The 15340-nt window shown below is 41.5% G+C and overlaps 1 protein-coding gene and 1 long non-coding RNA gene across 4 annotated transcripts in view; both read left to right on the top strand.

The window, feature by feature from the left end:
• Nucleotides 1-1962, top strand: part of mocs1 (molybdenum cofactor synthesis 1) — a 50585-nt gene extending 48623 nt beyond the window's left edge. For 2 of the 3 annotated variants that reach the window (XM_046349918.1, XM_046349917.1), the window contains 2 exons: nucleotides 455-502; nucleotides 1400-1962. In XM_046349918.1, the coding sequence (XP_046205874.1) occupies nucleotides 455-502; nucleotides 1400-1587 (236 nt within the window). In that variant the 3' untranslated portion in view covers nucleotides 1588-1962. Of the gene's footprint in view, nucleotides 1-454; nucleotides 518-1399 lie in introns of all 3 variants that reach the window. The other variant, XM_046349919.1, reaches the window with a different exon arrangement.
• Nucleotides 1963-8733: 6771 nt separating this feature from the next.
• LOC124035944 lies at nucleotides 8734-12763 on the top strand. The gene is made up of 2 exons (XR_006838816.1): nucleotides 8734-9129; nucleotides 10012-12763. It is a non-coding gene; the product is annotated as an uncharacterized LOC124035944 (long non-coding RNA).
• The last annotated feature ends 2577 nt before the right edge of the window (nucleotides 12764-15340 follow it).

Below are 15340 nucleotides of genomic sequence, written 5' to 3'. Positions count from 1 at the left end.
GGTTGAGAGAATGCCAAGAGTAGGTAAAGCTGTCAAGGCAAAGGGTGCAAAGGGTACTTTGAAGAATCTAAAATGATTTATTATTTGTTTTAAACTTTTTTTGCTTACCACATGATTCAATATGTGTTATTTCATAGTATTGATGTCTTCGATAGTATTCTACAATGTAGAAAATAGTAAAAAATAAAGAAAAGCCCTTAAATGAGAAGGTGTGTCCAAAGTTTTGTGTGTATATTCTCTTGTAAAGGATCCCAGGGGCTCCAAAGTCCTCACATTTAGTTTTTTTCAGACAGGTTGAAATGTAGAATAGGACTCAGAATTTAGAGGGAACAGGTAGAGACGGTGGTAGGTGAGGCTCCCACACAAATCATAATTTGTTTATCATTTATCTTGCCCACCTTTTCCATTGAAGTCCTCACAAAAACTCACTCTTTCTCCCCGTCCCTCCCCACAGGCATGTTCAGCATCTCCCAGATGAAAAACAGACCCATGATCCTCATCGGTGGGTGACGCGGCTGTACGTAACACTCACTCATTCGCTTCCCCTCTTTCTCTCCTCACCCCCCTCTCTCTCTCCTTCACTCCCACTCTGATCTTCGCTCTCCTTCTAATCTCGTACCCTCAGTCCATTTGATTGAATTTGATTAAGTGAACACAGTTGTACTAGGCTGCTGATTTTTCTACTTCTATGAGTATTGGAAGTTCATTAATAAACTGAAAAGGTGCATTCCACTAGCTACTGTGCTGGAGTGTGTATAGTCTGTACGGGCTGATTTACTGCCACTTGCAGTTAATGGAGTCAGAGACAGTAAAGAAAGCAAGACCTCCTCTACCTTCTCTGGGGCATGGAAAGGAGACATCTCACCGGCACATTTTCTGGTCATGTGAGTGCGAACGGGGATGAACAATAAGTAGACCAGAGCCAGCAGTTCCCTCTCTCGTATGAACATGCCAGAGATTATGGAGGAACTGAGAGAGAGGGATTGCCAATTTACATGAACATTGAAAAAAATGTACATGGTAAACGTCTTGAGTCGTTCATCTTAATTTTCCAACATCTTTGATGGAATGTTTGCAAAGGAGTATAAATCATTGGCTGACCCCTCCTGTTTAGCAAGTCCCACCCAGACTTCTCCTAAATGGTGAAAGCCCTCAATGGCACTGCCCACGAACCCACAGAAGCGACCTCTGAGTGGTGATACCAGCTGCATCGTATTCTTCTGGTGTACAAAATGGGAAAACATGATCCACTTTTGGATCGAGGCCTTTTTTACCTCGAAATCAACTTAAGTAAAATTACTGATCGAATGGCAATAATGATAATATTGCAATCTGTTTTTGTTTTGTTTTAAATGTTGACTCCCTAAACCCTAATCTTAATTTCATCCCTGTCTCTCAGACACCACACCCCAAAGGCCCCTGTCCCTGCCCAAGTCCAGAGCCTGCCAGTGGTCCTCCCTCCCCTCGTCTATGTTCCAGATCCTGCAGTCCTCACCTCAGCTAAGGCCCTCCAACTGTACCACTCCAGAAGTGGAAGTGGCCAACCCAATAAGGATGCATCGTGCCATTCCGGCTACACAGTTTTAACAGTGCTGCCTGATGTCAGCTGTTCGGGAACCCACCAGTGTTGAAGGAGCCCTCAGTGCTTCCATATTGTCAAAAGAATCCTTTACAGTGGTGCCACTGGCCCCGCAGAGAATATGGGATTGATGACTTACTGACAACCCCCAGTTCTCAAACCAAGGCTGCTGATTCTGACATGCACACAAATGCATTGAGTCACAATGACATAAACTGTCTCAGGTACACACTTTCCAGGAATCCAAACTTAATAAAGAATGCCTCTACAAGGAGCCCTGAGATTCCCTCCCTTCGCACACTACTGAGAAACGCTAAAACAGGGCCCCACCTAAGCCAGCATAGCATAAGGCAGTGCCACAGACAAACCTCCAGAGATGACCTCCAAGCCAAACTTAAAACAACACACACAACACACCCACCCCCACACACTTGGGGGTGGGCGCAAATTCCTCTGACTCCCCCCAAGCCGGACAACACCACCACTGCCCTACTGACCCACACAGATGCCTAAAGCCAAGCCTCCATGGAGGATGTGGGCAGCAAACCCCCACACACATCGAAGCACCACAGCTACCAGTCACCTGGGCCCCACTGCCTTCCGCCTGCTCTGGAACAACCATTTAGCCAAGGGTGACGCAGGCAACATGGGCACACTCATCCCGCTTTGCAACCTGCCGCCCTTAGACCGGTCCTCTGTCGGCTTCGACCTCGATGCCATGCGGCTGTTGTTACTGCGACCGCCTAGGCTGTACTAGCCTGTGATATCCAGATGGATACGCTGACTGCGGTCACAGTGGCATCGTTGACGCTTTACGTCATGTGCAAGGTGGTGAGTCACAACATCACCATCACAGACATCAAGCTAGATGAGCGGGGAAAAAGGACTTCAACGTGAGGCCTAACCACTAACTGGAAAATGATCTCCACAGCACCAGGTTTGGGGGTCAGTACATATGGTAAAGGGATCAATGGAATGCAGACCATATCTAACAAATTGGATATTCATCAAATCCGTCATTATTTATATTTAATAACAGGCCCACAATGTGGTAACTAAAATCTGAATTTGATATATTTGGATGTTTTTGCTGTATATCTAGAAGTTGTTCTTTTCGGGTTTAGAACTAAATGCTTGTGTAAACTGGTAGCATAGCATGCCATATAGAAATCAGTGGTGGTAGTCATTTTTAAGTGTAATGCAATTAATTGGTGACGATGACATGACCTTATTTACAAGCATTATACTCTGATTTTTACCCCAACAGTGTGAAATACACAAACAATAGCCAACATTTTGATGGCCGCCATTGCAGAAATTCTGGGTCTATGAGCATAGGGGGAACACATGCGTGGTTGTTTTAATTTAACTCTTACCTGATCTATACAAAAAAGTTGGTTTAACACAGGTGGTGAATTGATAACTACATTTCCCAAGTTGACTGAATAAAAAATGAAATTGACCCCAAACCTGCATGGTAAATCTCCTTTCAAAATCTCACTTTTTTTTTGAGGATCAGGAAATGCCTCACTGCAAGTAATCTACTGATGAAGTCCATCTTCATCCACTGATGAAGTCCATCATCTTGTCTGGCTGGTAGGCTGTGCCATGACTTGCTGATCAGTATTGGTCCTTCCATTGTACCAGATTCTTATGATCAGAAATGTTTATCTGTACAGTACATCTGCAGACCTGCCAACCTGCACACATTTTTTCTCCAAATCAGTGCAGATGAAGGAATGGCGACAAGGAAGCTACTTTTGTGATACACCCATAATGTTGAGGCTACAGTCCTTTTTGGGAAAGAAAATAAATATGGACTAGGGCAGGGATCATCAACCAGCTGCGGGATGATTTTATTTTCTTGAGCGGATTGTCGGGGTCCCGGAACATTATTACAAATTATTTGTCGACTGCAAGTAGCCCAAACCGACACCTGTATGTTTGACTAAAACTGAATCATTTCAAACACGAATACTTGAACAGATTTCTTAAATAAAATCACTTGGAGCTGATTTTTCTGGTGTTTTTATAGTCCAACAATAAATTCCACACATTTTGGGCTCAAACTATTTTATTTTTCAAATAAAACCATTTGGCCCACGGGCCGCCAGTTGGGGAACCCTGGACTAGGGTGTGCGTTAACCTCTCAAACACCTGTGATAAGACAATCGGAGTCAATTACTGTTTGTTGCCTCATGTTCTAAGGCAAGTGTCAAACTCATTCCATGGAGGGCTGAGTGTCTGCTGGGTTTAGCTCCTCCCTTGTACTTGATTGATCAACAAGGTCACTGATTAGTTGGGAACTAGTCCCCTTACCTGGGTGTCTAGGTCTTAATTGGACACAAATTGAAAGTAAATAATGATAATACACTCGGCCCTCCATGGAATGATTTTGACACCCATGTCCTAAGGTTACACTAAATTAATTTGATAATTTCACACAGTAAAGTGCTGTACACTGATTGTTGAATATATCCAAAGTTACTAATTGTTATCTTTTCTATGTTCATTATTAAGCACTGTGCCTTTGGAATACTAATTAAATAAACAATCTAATATATAAACATTGCACTCATTGTTATTTTTACTTAAAGACCACACCCAAATCTAGTATTTGGTGTAATGCATGTAGTTTTCCTTTTTGTCAAACATTATCCTGATTTTCACTTTTCACACCAAAGTACGTTCATCTCAAGGAGACAGAATGAGTCTCCTTCCTGAGCGGTACAACGGCTGCGTGGTCCCATGGTGTTTATACTTGCGTACTATTGTTTGTACAGATGAACATGGTGCCTTTTAGGCGTTTGGAAATTGCCCCAAAGGATGAACCAGACTTGTGGAGGTCTACAATTTTCTGAAGTGAATTTTCCTATCCTGCTAAGCATTTAAAATGTAACGTACTTTTAGGTGTCAGGGGAAATGTGAGGAGTAAAAAATACATTATTTTCTTTAGGAATGTAGTGAAAGTTGTCAAATATAAATAGTAAAGTACAAATATCCCAAAAAACTACTAGCATTTTTACTTTAGTACTTTACACCACTGCAAAACATGTATCCTGTTTGCAACAAGGCAAGAAGGTTTTTTTTTTTTTTTTTTTTATGTGGCAAAGCAATTAACTTTGTCCTGAATAAGTGCTATTAGATTTTCCATAAACATAACACATTAAGTACTACTCTCCATATTTTAAAGCATAGTGGTGGCTGCATCATGTTATGGGTATGTTTGTAATCGTTAAGGATGGGAGTTTTTCCAGGAGAAAAAAATCAACGTAATGGAGCTAAGCACAGGAAAAATCCTAGAGGAAAACCTGGTTGTCTGCTTTCCACCAGACACTGGGAGGTGATTTCACCTTTCAGCAGGACAATAACCTAAAACACAAGGCCAAATCTACACTGTGTTACCAAGAAGACTGAGTGTCCAAGTTAGAGTTTTGACATAACTTTACTTCAAAATCTATGGCAAGACCTGAAAATGGATGTCTAGCAATGATCAACTACCAATTTGGCAGAGCTTGAATAATTTAGAAAATAATGGGCAAATGTTGCACAATCCAGGTGTGGAAAGCTCTTAGAGATTTACCCAGAAAGATTCACTCAACTGTAATTTCTACAGTAGTGTGAATATTTATCAAAATGAGATTTGTGTTTCACTTTCAATAAATTAGCAAACCTTTCTAATAACATGTTTTCACATTGTCATTATGGAATAGTGTGTGTAGATGGGTGAGATTATTTGTTATATTTAATCCATTTTGAATTCTGGCTGTAACACAAAATGTGTAATATGTCAAGGGGTATGAATACTTTCGGAAGGCACTGTAGCTAGCTAGCAAGCTAGTGAACCAATTACACTTCTGTCATAGTTCATTCAAATTACCCCTTACCCTCCTTTCCCTGTAAGCAGTCAATTTACAAGGTATGACAGTAGTTGATGCTTTGGTTTACCTGACCACTGTTTCCAAATACTACATTTATAGCATTTGTGGCACAAAACCAATGCAAGTCAATGGTGCCAATTTATTATATTTTCTTTTGCTCTGTGTCAAAATAATCTACACGTTTATCGAGCTACACAATCAATTGTGCATACTTTATAATGAATTGTAACTATGCACAACTAATGTCATTCTACAACCAATTTTAACGATTTACTCCCGTATATGACTGGTTTCTCTTTTCCCCATGACTGGTCTCTCCAAGGTTTTCTTCATTTGCAAGGAGTTTTTGGCCTTGTCATTTTAAATTAGTTAACTTTTTCAATCCATTCCCTTGGCATTTCGCATAGATTCTTCCAACCCCAAAATTGGTTCCACACACGTCACCATGTCACATTTTCCAGGTATTGTTACTGGTCGGCTGGTCAGAGACATGGGTAGTAGCTGTATCGCTTTCGATTCTGCCTGTTACCTTGCTGAATGTAACACCCTGTCGTACATTTTGGCAATTTCTTATCGTAAGGAATTAGTGATTACTGTTTCATCCCAGTGAGAATGTTGGTCCACTACTCCTGCAATAGCCATTTTGATAACATGTTTCAAATCAAATGTTATTTGTCACATGCTCCAAATACAACAGTATATTGGAATGCATTATTTGTCTCCAGTACTTGAAAACATGAATAACTGTACATACATAGATACATTGCCTTGCAAAAGTATTCATTCCCCTTGGTGTTTTTCCTATTTTGTTGCATTACAACCTGTGGATTTTTATTTGGATTTCATGTAATCGACATACACAAAATTGGTGAAGTGAAACGGGAAAAAAACGGAAAAGTAGTGCGTGCATGTATAAACTCTGGTTGGCTAGGGTGACGGCATCCTCATGGGGGCCTCTCCATGGCCTCGATCTGTTGGACAAGCATTGTGATATGATGTTTATGATATGACATAAATAGCAGCAAATGTATACAAGCAATAGCAGAAAATGGCACATGCGCTATACTGTACACTGGCAGCTAATAGTGGTAGGCGACCTCAACACACATACAATAGCTGAGGAACGGCTAGGCCCTAAAAATTGTCAAAGATTCCAGCCACCCTAGTCATAGACTGTTCTCTCAGCTACCAGACGGCAAGCGGTACCGGAGTCCTAAGTCTAGGTCCAAGTCATAAAACTGTTTCATGAACTGAAATAAAAGATCCTAGAAATGTTTCACACGCACAAAAGGCTTATTTCTCTCAGAATTTGTTTTCATCCCTGTTAGTTTCTCCTTTGCCAAGATAATCCATCCACCTGACAGGTGTGGCATATCAAGAAGATTATTACACAGCATGATCATTACACATGTGCGCCATGTGCTGTGGACAATAAAGGCCACTCTAAAATATGAAGTTTTGTCACAACACAATGCCATAGATGTTTGAGGGAGTTGGCATGCTGACTACAGGAATGTCCACTAGAGCTGTTGCCAAATAATGTAATGTTAGTAGAGAAATTAAGGTTGTTTTAGAGAATGTGGCAGTAGGTCTAACCGGCCTCCCAACCGCACGCCACTGTAACCACACCAGCTCAGGACCTCCACATCCAGCTTCTTCACCTGCGAGATCGTTTGAGACCAGCCACCCCTACAGAATAATTTCTGCACAAACTGTCCGAAACCATTTCAGGGAAGCTCATCTGCATGCTTGTGGTCCCCACCTGGGTCTTGACCTGACTGCAGTTTGGCGTCGTATCCGACTTCAGTGGGCAAATGCTCACGATGTCCACTAGCACGCTGAATAAGTGTGCTTTTCAACTGTACCGGACAGATGGCAGACAGCATGTATGGCATCGCATGGGCGAGTGATTTGCTGATGTCAATGTTGTGAGCAGAGTGCCCCGTGGTGGGGTTATGGTATAGGCAGGCATAAGCTACGGACAACAAACACGATTGTATTTTATTGAGGTCGATTTGAATGCATAGAGATACCGTGACGAGATCCTGAGGCCCATTGCTGTGCCATTCATCCACCACCATCATTATGTTTGAGCATGATGGCCCCATTTCGCAAGGATCTGTACACAATTCTTGAAAGCTGAATATGTCCCAGTTCTTCCATGGCCTGCATACTCACCAGATCGACATCTATGACATCTGTAGTCACAGTCATTTGAAATCCTTAGACTTAGTTTGAGCCAATCAGTTGTGTTGTAACAAGGTAGGGGTAATATACAGAAGGTAGCCCTATTTGGTAAAAGACCAAGTCCATATGTCAAGAACAGCTCAAATAAGCAGAGAAATAACATTACATCATTACCTTCAAGAACTTTGAATGTTTCTTTAAGTGCAGTAGCAAAAACCATCAAGCTCTATGATGAAACTGGCTGTCATGAGGACTGCAACAGGAAAGGAAGACCCAGAGTTACCTCTGCTGCAGAGGATAAGTTCATTACTTACCAGCCTCACAAATTGCAGCCCAAATAAAAGCTCCAGAGTTCAAGTAACAGATATCTCAACATCAACTGTTCAGAGGATACAGGTCTTCGTGAATCAGGCCTTCGTGGTCGAAGTGCTGCAAAGAAACCACTACTAAAGCGAAGAAACCCAGACAATGGACATTAGACCGGTGAAAATCTGTCCTTTTGGTCTGATGAGTCCAAATTTGAGATTATTGGTTCCAACCGCCATGTCCTTTTTGAGTTGGTGAATGGAGGATCGCATGTGTGATTCCCACTGTGAAGCATGGAGGAGGTGGTGTGGGGGTGCTTTGCTGGTGACCCTCAGTGATTTATTTAAAATTCGAGGCACACTTAACCAACATGTCTACCTCCCAGCATTCTGCAGCGATACGCCGTCCCATCTGGTTTGCGCTTAGTGGGACAAACAGGACAATGACCCAACACACCACCAGGCTTTGTAAGGGCTATTTGACCAAGGATGGTGATAGTCCTGCAACAAATTACCTGGCCTCCACAATCACCCAACCTCAACCAAATTGAGATGGTTTGGGATGGGTTGGACCACAGAGTGAAGGAAAAGCAGGAAATAAATGCTTAGCATATGTGGGAACTCCTTCAAGACTGTTGGAAAAGCATTCCAGGTGAAGCTGGTTGAGAGAATGCCAAGAGTAGGTAAAGCTGTCAAGGCAAAGGGTGCAAAGGGTACTTTGAAGAATCTAAAATGATTTATTATTTGTTTTAAACTTTTTTTGCTTACCACATGATTCAATATGTGTTATTTCATAGTATTGATGTCTTCGATAGTATTCTACAATGTAGAAAATAGTAAAAAATAAAGAAAAGCCCTTAAATGAGAAGGTGTGTCCAAAGTTTTGTGTGTATATTCTCTTGTAAAGGATCCCAGGGGCTCCAAAGTCCTCACATTTAGTTTTTTTCAGACAGGTTGAAATGTAGAATAGGACTCAGAATTTAGAGGGAACAGGTAGAGACGGTGGTAGGTGAGGCTCCCACACAAATCATAATTTGTTTATCATTTATCTTGCCCACCTTTTCCATTGAAGTCCTCACAAAAACTCACTCTTTCTCCCCGTCCCTCCCCACAGGCATGTTCAGCATCTCCCAGATGAAAAACAGACCCATGATCCTCATCGGTGGGTGACGCGGCTGTACGTAACACTCACTCATTCGCTTCCCCTCTTTCTCTCCTCACCCCCCTCTCTCTCTCCTTCACTCCCACTCTGATCTTCGCTCTCCTTCTAATCTCGTACCCTCAGTCCATTTGATTGAATTTGATTAAGTGAACACAGTTGTACTAGGCTGCTGATTTTTCTACTTCTATGAGTATTGGAAGTTCATTAATAAACTGAAAAGGTGCATTCCACTAGCTACTGTGCTGGAGTGTGTATAGTCTGTACGGGCTGATTTACTGCCACTTGCAGTTAATGGAGTCAGAGACAGTAAAGAAAGCAAGACCTCCTCTACCTTCTCTGGGGCATGGAAAGGAGACATCTCACCGGCACATTTTCTGGTCATGTGAGTGCGAACGGGGATGAACAATAAGTAGACCAGAGCCAGCAGTTCCCTCTCTCGTATGAACATGCCAGAGATTATGGAGGAACTGAGAGAGAGGGATTGCCAATTTACATGAACATTGAAAAAAATGTACATGGTAAACGTCTTGAGTCGTTCATCTTAATTTTCCAACATCTTTGATGGAATGTTTGCAAAGGAGTATAAATCATTGGCTGACCCCTCCTGTTTAGCAAGTCCCACCCAGACTTCTCCTAAATGGTGAAAGCCCTCAATGGCACTGCCCACGAACCCACAGAAGCGACCTCTGAGTGGTGATACCAGCTGCATCGTATTCTTCTGGTGTACAAAATGGGAAAACATGATCCACTTTTGGATCGAGGCCTTTTTTACCTCGAAATCAACTTAAGTAAAATTACTGATCGAATGGCAATAATGATAATATTGCAATCTGTTTTTGTTTTGTTTTAAATGTTGACTCCCTAAACCCTAATCTTAATTTCATCCCTGTCTCTCAGACACCACACCCCAAAGGCCCCTGTCCCTGCCCAAGTCCAGAGCCTGCCAGTGGTCCTCCCTCCCCTCGTCTATGTTCCAGATCCTGCAGTCCTCACCTCAGCTAAGGCCCTCCAACTGTACCACTCCAGAAGTGGAAGTGGCCAACCCAATAAGGATGCATCGTGCCATTCCGGCTACACAGTTTTAACAGTGCTGCCTGATGTCAGCTGTTCGGGAACCCACCAGTGTTGAAGGAGCCCTCAGTGCTTCCATATTGTCAAAAGAATCCTTTACAGTGGTGCCACTGGCCCCGCAGAGAATATGGGATTGATGACTTACTGACAACCCCCAGTTCTCAAACCAAGGCTGCTGATTCTGACATGCACACAAATGCATTGAGTCACAATGACATAAACTGTCTCAGGTACACACTTTCCAGGAATCCAAACTTAATAAAGAATGCCTCTACAAGGAGCCCTGAGATTCCCTCCCTTCGCACACTACTGAGAAACGCTAAAACAGGGCCCCACCTAAGCCAGCATAGCATAAGGCAGTGCCACAGACAAACCTCCAGAGATGACCTCCAAGCCAAACTTAAAACAACACACACAACACACCCACCCCCACACACTTGGGGGTGGGCGCAAATTCCTCTGACTCCCCCCAAGCCGGACAACACCACCACTGCCCTACTGACCCACACAGATGCCTAAAGCCAAGCCTCCATGGAGGATGTGGGCAGCAAACCCCCACACACATCGAAGCACCACAGCTACCAGTCACCTGGGCCCCACTGCCTTCCGCCTGCTCTGGAACAACCATTTAGCCAAGGGTGACGCAGGCAACATGGGCACACTCATCCCGCTTTGCAACCTGCCGCCCTTAGACCGGTCCTCTGTCGGCTTCGACCTCGATGCCATGCGGCTGTTGTTACTGCGACCGCCTAGGCTGTACTAGCCTGTGATATCCAGATGGATACGCTGACTGCGGTCACAGTGGCATCGTTGACGCTTTACGTCATGTGCAAGGTGGTGAGTCACAACATCACCATCACAGACATCAAGCTAGATGAGCGGGGAAAAAGGACTTCAACGTGAGGCCTAACCACTAACTGGAAAATGATCTCCACAGCACCAGGTTTGGGGGTCAGTACATATGGTAAAGGGATCAATGGAATGCAGACCATATCTAACAAATTGGATATTCATCAAATCCGTCATTATTTATATTTAATAACAGGCCCACAATGTGGTAACTAAAATCTGAATTTGATATATTTGGATGTTTTTGCTGTATATCTAGAAGTTGTTCTTTTCGGGTTTAGAACTAAATGCTTGTGTAAACTGGTAGCATAGCATGCCATATAGAAATCAGTGGTGGTAGTCATTTTTAAGTGTAATGCAATTAATTGGTGACGATGACATGAACTTATTTACAAGCATTATACTCTGATTTTTACCCCAACAGTGTGAAATACACAAACAATAGCCAACATTTTGATGGCCGCCATTGCAGAAATTCTGGGTCTATGAGCATAGGGGGGAACACATGCGTGGTTGTTTTAATTTAACTCTTACCTGATCTATACAAAAAAAAAAGTTGGTTTAACACAGGTGGTGAATTGATAACTACATTTCCCAAGTTGACTGAATAAAAAATGAAATTGACCCCAAACCTGCATGGTAAATCTCCTTTCAAAATCTCACTTTTTTTTTGAGGATCAGGAAATGCCTCACTGCAAGTAATCTACTGATGAAGTCCATCTTCATCCACTGATGAAGTCCATCATCTTGTCTGGCTGGTAGGCTGTGCCATGACTTGCTGATCAGTATTGGTCCTTCCATTGTACCAGATTCTTATGATCAGAAATGTTTATCTGTACAGTACATCTGCAGACCTGCCAACCTGCACACATTTTTTCTCCAAATCAGTGCAGATGAAGGAATGGCGACAAGGAAGCTACTTTTGTGATACACCCATAATGTTGAGGCTACAGTCCTTTTTGGGAAAGAAAATAAATATGGACTAGGGCAGGGATCATCAACCAGCTGCGGGATGATTTTATTTTCTTGAGCGGATTGTCGGGGTCCCGGAACATTATTACAAATTATTTGTCGACTGCAAGTAGCCCAAACCGACACCTGTATGTTTGACTAAAACTGAATCATTTCAAACACGAATACTTGAACAGATTTCTTAAATAAAATCACTTGGAGCTGATTTTTCTGGTGTTTTTATAGTCCAACAATAAATTCCACACATTTTGGGCTCAAACTATTTTATTTTTCAAATAAAACCATTTGGCCCACGGGCCGCCAGTTGGGGAACCCTGGACTAGGGTGTGCGTTAACCTCTCAAACACCTGTGATAAGACAATCGGAGTCAATTACTGTTTGTTGCCTCATGTTCTAAGGCAAGTGTCAAACTCATTCCATGGAGGGCTGAGTGTCTGCTGGGTTTAGCTCCTCCCTTGTACTTGATTGATCAACAAGGTCACTGATTAGTTGGGAACTAGTCCCCTTACCTGGGTGTCTAGGTCTTAATTGGACACAAATTGAAAGTAAATAATGATAATACACTCGGCCCTCCATGGAATGATTTTGACACCCATGTCCTAAGGTTACACTAAATTAATTTGATAATTTCACACAGTAAAGTGCTGTACACTGATTGTTGAATATATCCAAAGTTACTAATTGTTATCTTTTCTATGTTCATTATTAAGCACTGTGCCTTTGGAATACTAATTAAATAAACAATCTAATATGTAAACATTGCACTCATTGTTATTTTTACTTAAAGACCACACCCAAATCTAGTATTTGGTGTAATGCATGTAGTTTTCCTTTTTGTCAAACATTATCCTGATTTTCACTTTTCACACCAAAGTACGTTCATCTCAAGGAGACAGAATGAGTCTCCTTCCTGAGCGGTACAACGGCTGCGTGGTCCCATGGTGTTTATACTTGCGTACTATTGTTTGTACAGATGAACATGGTGCCTTTTAGGCGTTTGGAAATTGCCCCAAAGGATGAACCAGACTTGTGGAGGTCTACAATTTTCTGAAGTGAATTTTCCTATCCTGCTAAGCATTTAAAATGTAACGTACTTTTAGGTGTCAGGGGAAATGTGAGGAGTAAAAAATACATTATTTTCTTTAGGAATGTAGTGAAAGTTGTCAAATATAAATAGTAAAGTACAAATATCCCAAAAAACTACTAGCATTTTTACTTTAGTACTTTACACCACTGCAAAACATGTATCCTGTTTGCAACAAGGCAAGAAGGTTTTTTTTTTTTTTTATGTGGCAAAGCAATTAACTTTGTCCTGAATAAGTGCTATTAGATTTTCCATAAACATAACACATTAAGTACTACTCTCCATATTTTAAAGCATAGTGGTGGCTGCATCATGTTATGGGTATGTTTGTAATCGTTAAGGATGGGAGTTTTTCCAGGAGAAAAAAATCAACGTAATGGAGCTAAGCACAGGAAAAATCCTAGAGGAAAACCTGGTTGTCTGCTTTCCACCAGACACTGGGAGGTGATTTCACCTTTCAGCAGGACAATAACCTAAAACACAAGGCCAAATCTACACTGTGTTACCAAGAAGACTGAGTGTCCAAGTTAGAGTTTTGACATAACTTTACTTCAAAATCTATGGCAAGACCTGAAAATGGATGTCTAGCAATGATCAACTACCAATTTGGCAGAGCTTGAATAATTTAGAAAATAATGGGCAAATGTTGCACAATCCAGGTGTGGAAAGCTCTTAGAGATTTACCCAGAAAGATTCACTCAACTGTAATTTCTACAGTAGTGTGAATATTTATCAAAATGAGATTTGTGTTTCACTTTCAATAAATTAGCAAACCTTTCTAATAACATGTTTTCACATTGTCATTATGGAATAGTGTGTGTAGATGGGTGAGATTATTTGTTATATTTAATCCATTTTGAATTCTGGCTGTAACACAAAATGTGTAATATGTCAAGGGGTATGAATACTTTCGGAAGGCACTGTAGCTAGCTAGCAAGCTAGTGAACCAATTACACTTCTGTCATAGTTCATTCAAATTACCCCTTACCCTCCTTTCCCTGTAAGCAGTCAATTTACAAGGTATGACAGTAGTTGATGCTTTGGTTTACCTGACCACTGTTTCCAAATACTACATTTATAGCATTTGTGGCACAAAACCAATGCAAGTCAATGGTGCCAATTTATTATATTTTTTTTTGCTCTGTGTCAAAATAATCTACACGTTTATCGAGCTACACAATCAATTGTGCATACTTTATAATGAATTTTAACTATGCACAACTAATGTCATTCTACAACCAACAGTTTGTGAACCACTGGGCTAGATAGTAAAACAATTTTAAGGCATTTATGTATTAATCAATACTCCCACATTTATAAACCATTTACTAGTCATTAAAGTTTGTGCAGTCCCTAATCTAAATACTATATAATTAATGAGTGACCAGTTCAATTTCTCACAAAAAGAAAGGCATGCCATTGGTAGACCTTCCAGCAGTGCCTTTCTCTCAAAATCACCTAGAACATATATATATATATCTACGTTAAAAGAATGAGGAAATATATATATATATATATATATATATATATCCTCAAACATTCTATATACAGTGCATTCGGAAAGTATTCAGACCCCTTGACTTTTTCCATCTACACACAAAAGCACATATTGACAAAGGGAAAAGAGGTTTTTAGAAGTTTTTGCAAAAGTATAATTTATTTTTAAACAAATGCCTTATTTGCATACATATTCAGACCCTTTGCTATCGGACTCAAAATTGAGCTCCGGTGCATCCTGTTTCCATTGATCATCCTCGATAATCCTACAACTCGATTGGAGTCCACCTGTGTTAACTTAAATTGATTGGACATGATTTGGAAAGGCACTAACCTGTCTATATAACGTCCAACAGTTGACAGTGCATGTCAGAGCAAAAACCAAGCCATCAGGTCAAAGGAATTGTTTGTAGAGCTCCGAGACAGGATTGTGTCGAGACACAGATTTGGGGAAGGGTACCAACACATTTCTGCAGCATTGAAGGTCCCCAAGAAAACAGTGGCCACAATCATTCTTAAATGGAAGAAGTTTAGAACCACCAAGACTCTTCCTAGAGCTGGCTGCCCGACCAAACACAGGAATCGGGGGAGAAGGGCCTTCGTCAGGGAGGTGACCAAGAACCTAATGGTCACTGACAGCTCCGGAGTTCCTCTGTGGAGATGGGAGAACCTTCCAGAAGGACAACCATCTCTGCAGGTAGTTACAGTATTGTCCCATCACTGCAACTCCCTTACGGACTTGGGAGTGAAGGT

Source organism: Oncorhynchus gorbuscha, linkage group LG05 (assembly GCF_021184085.1).
Source record: "Oncorhynchus gorbuscha isolate QuinsamMale2020 ecotype Even-year linkage group LG05, OgorEven_v1.0, whole genome shotgun sequence".
Classification (NCBI taxonomy): Eukaryota; Metazoa; Chordata; class Actinopteri; order Salmoniformes; family Salmonidae; genus Oncorhynchus; species Oncorhynchus gorbuscha.
The sequence above is the reverse complement of the archived record's forward strand: the minus strand, read 5'-3'. Positions and strand labels throughout refer to the sequence as shown.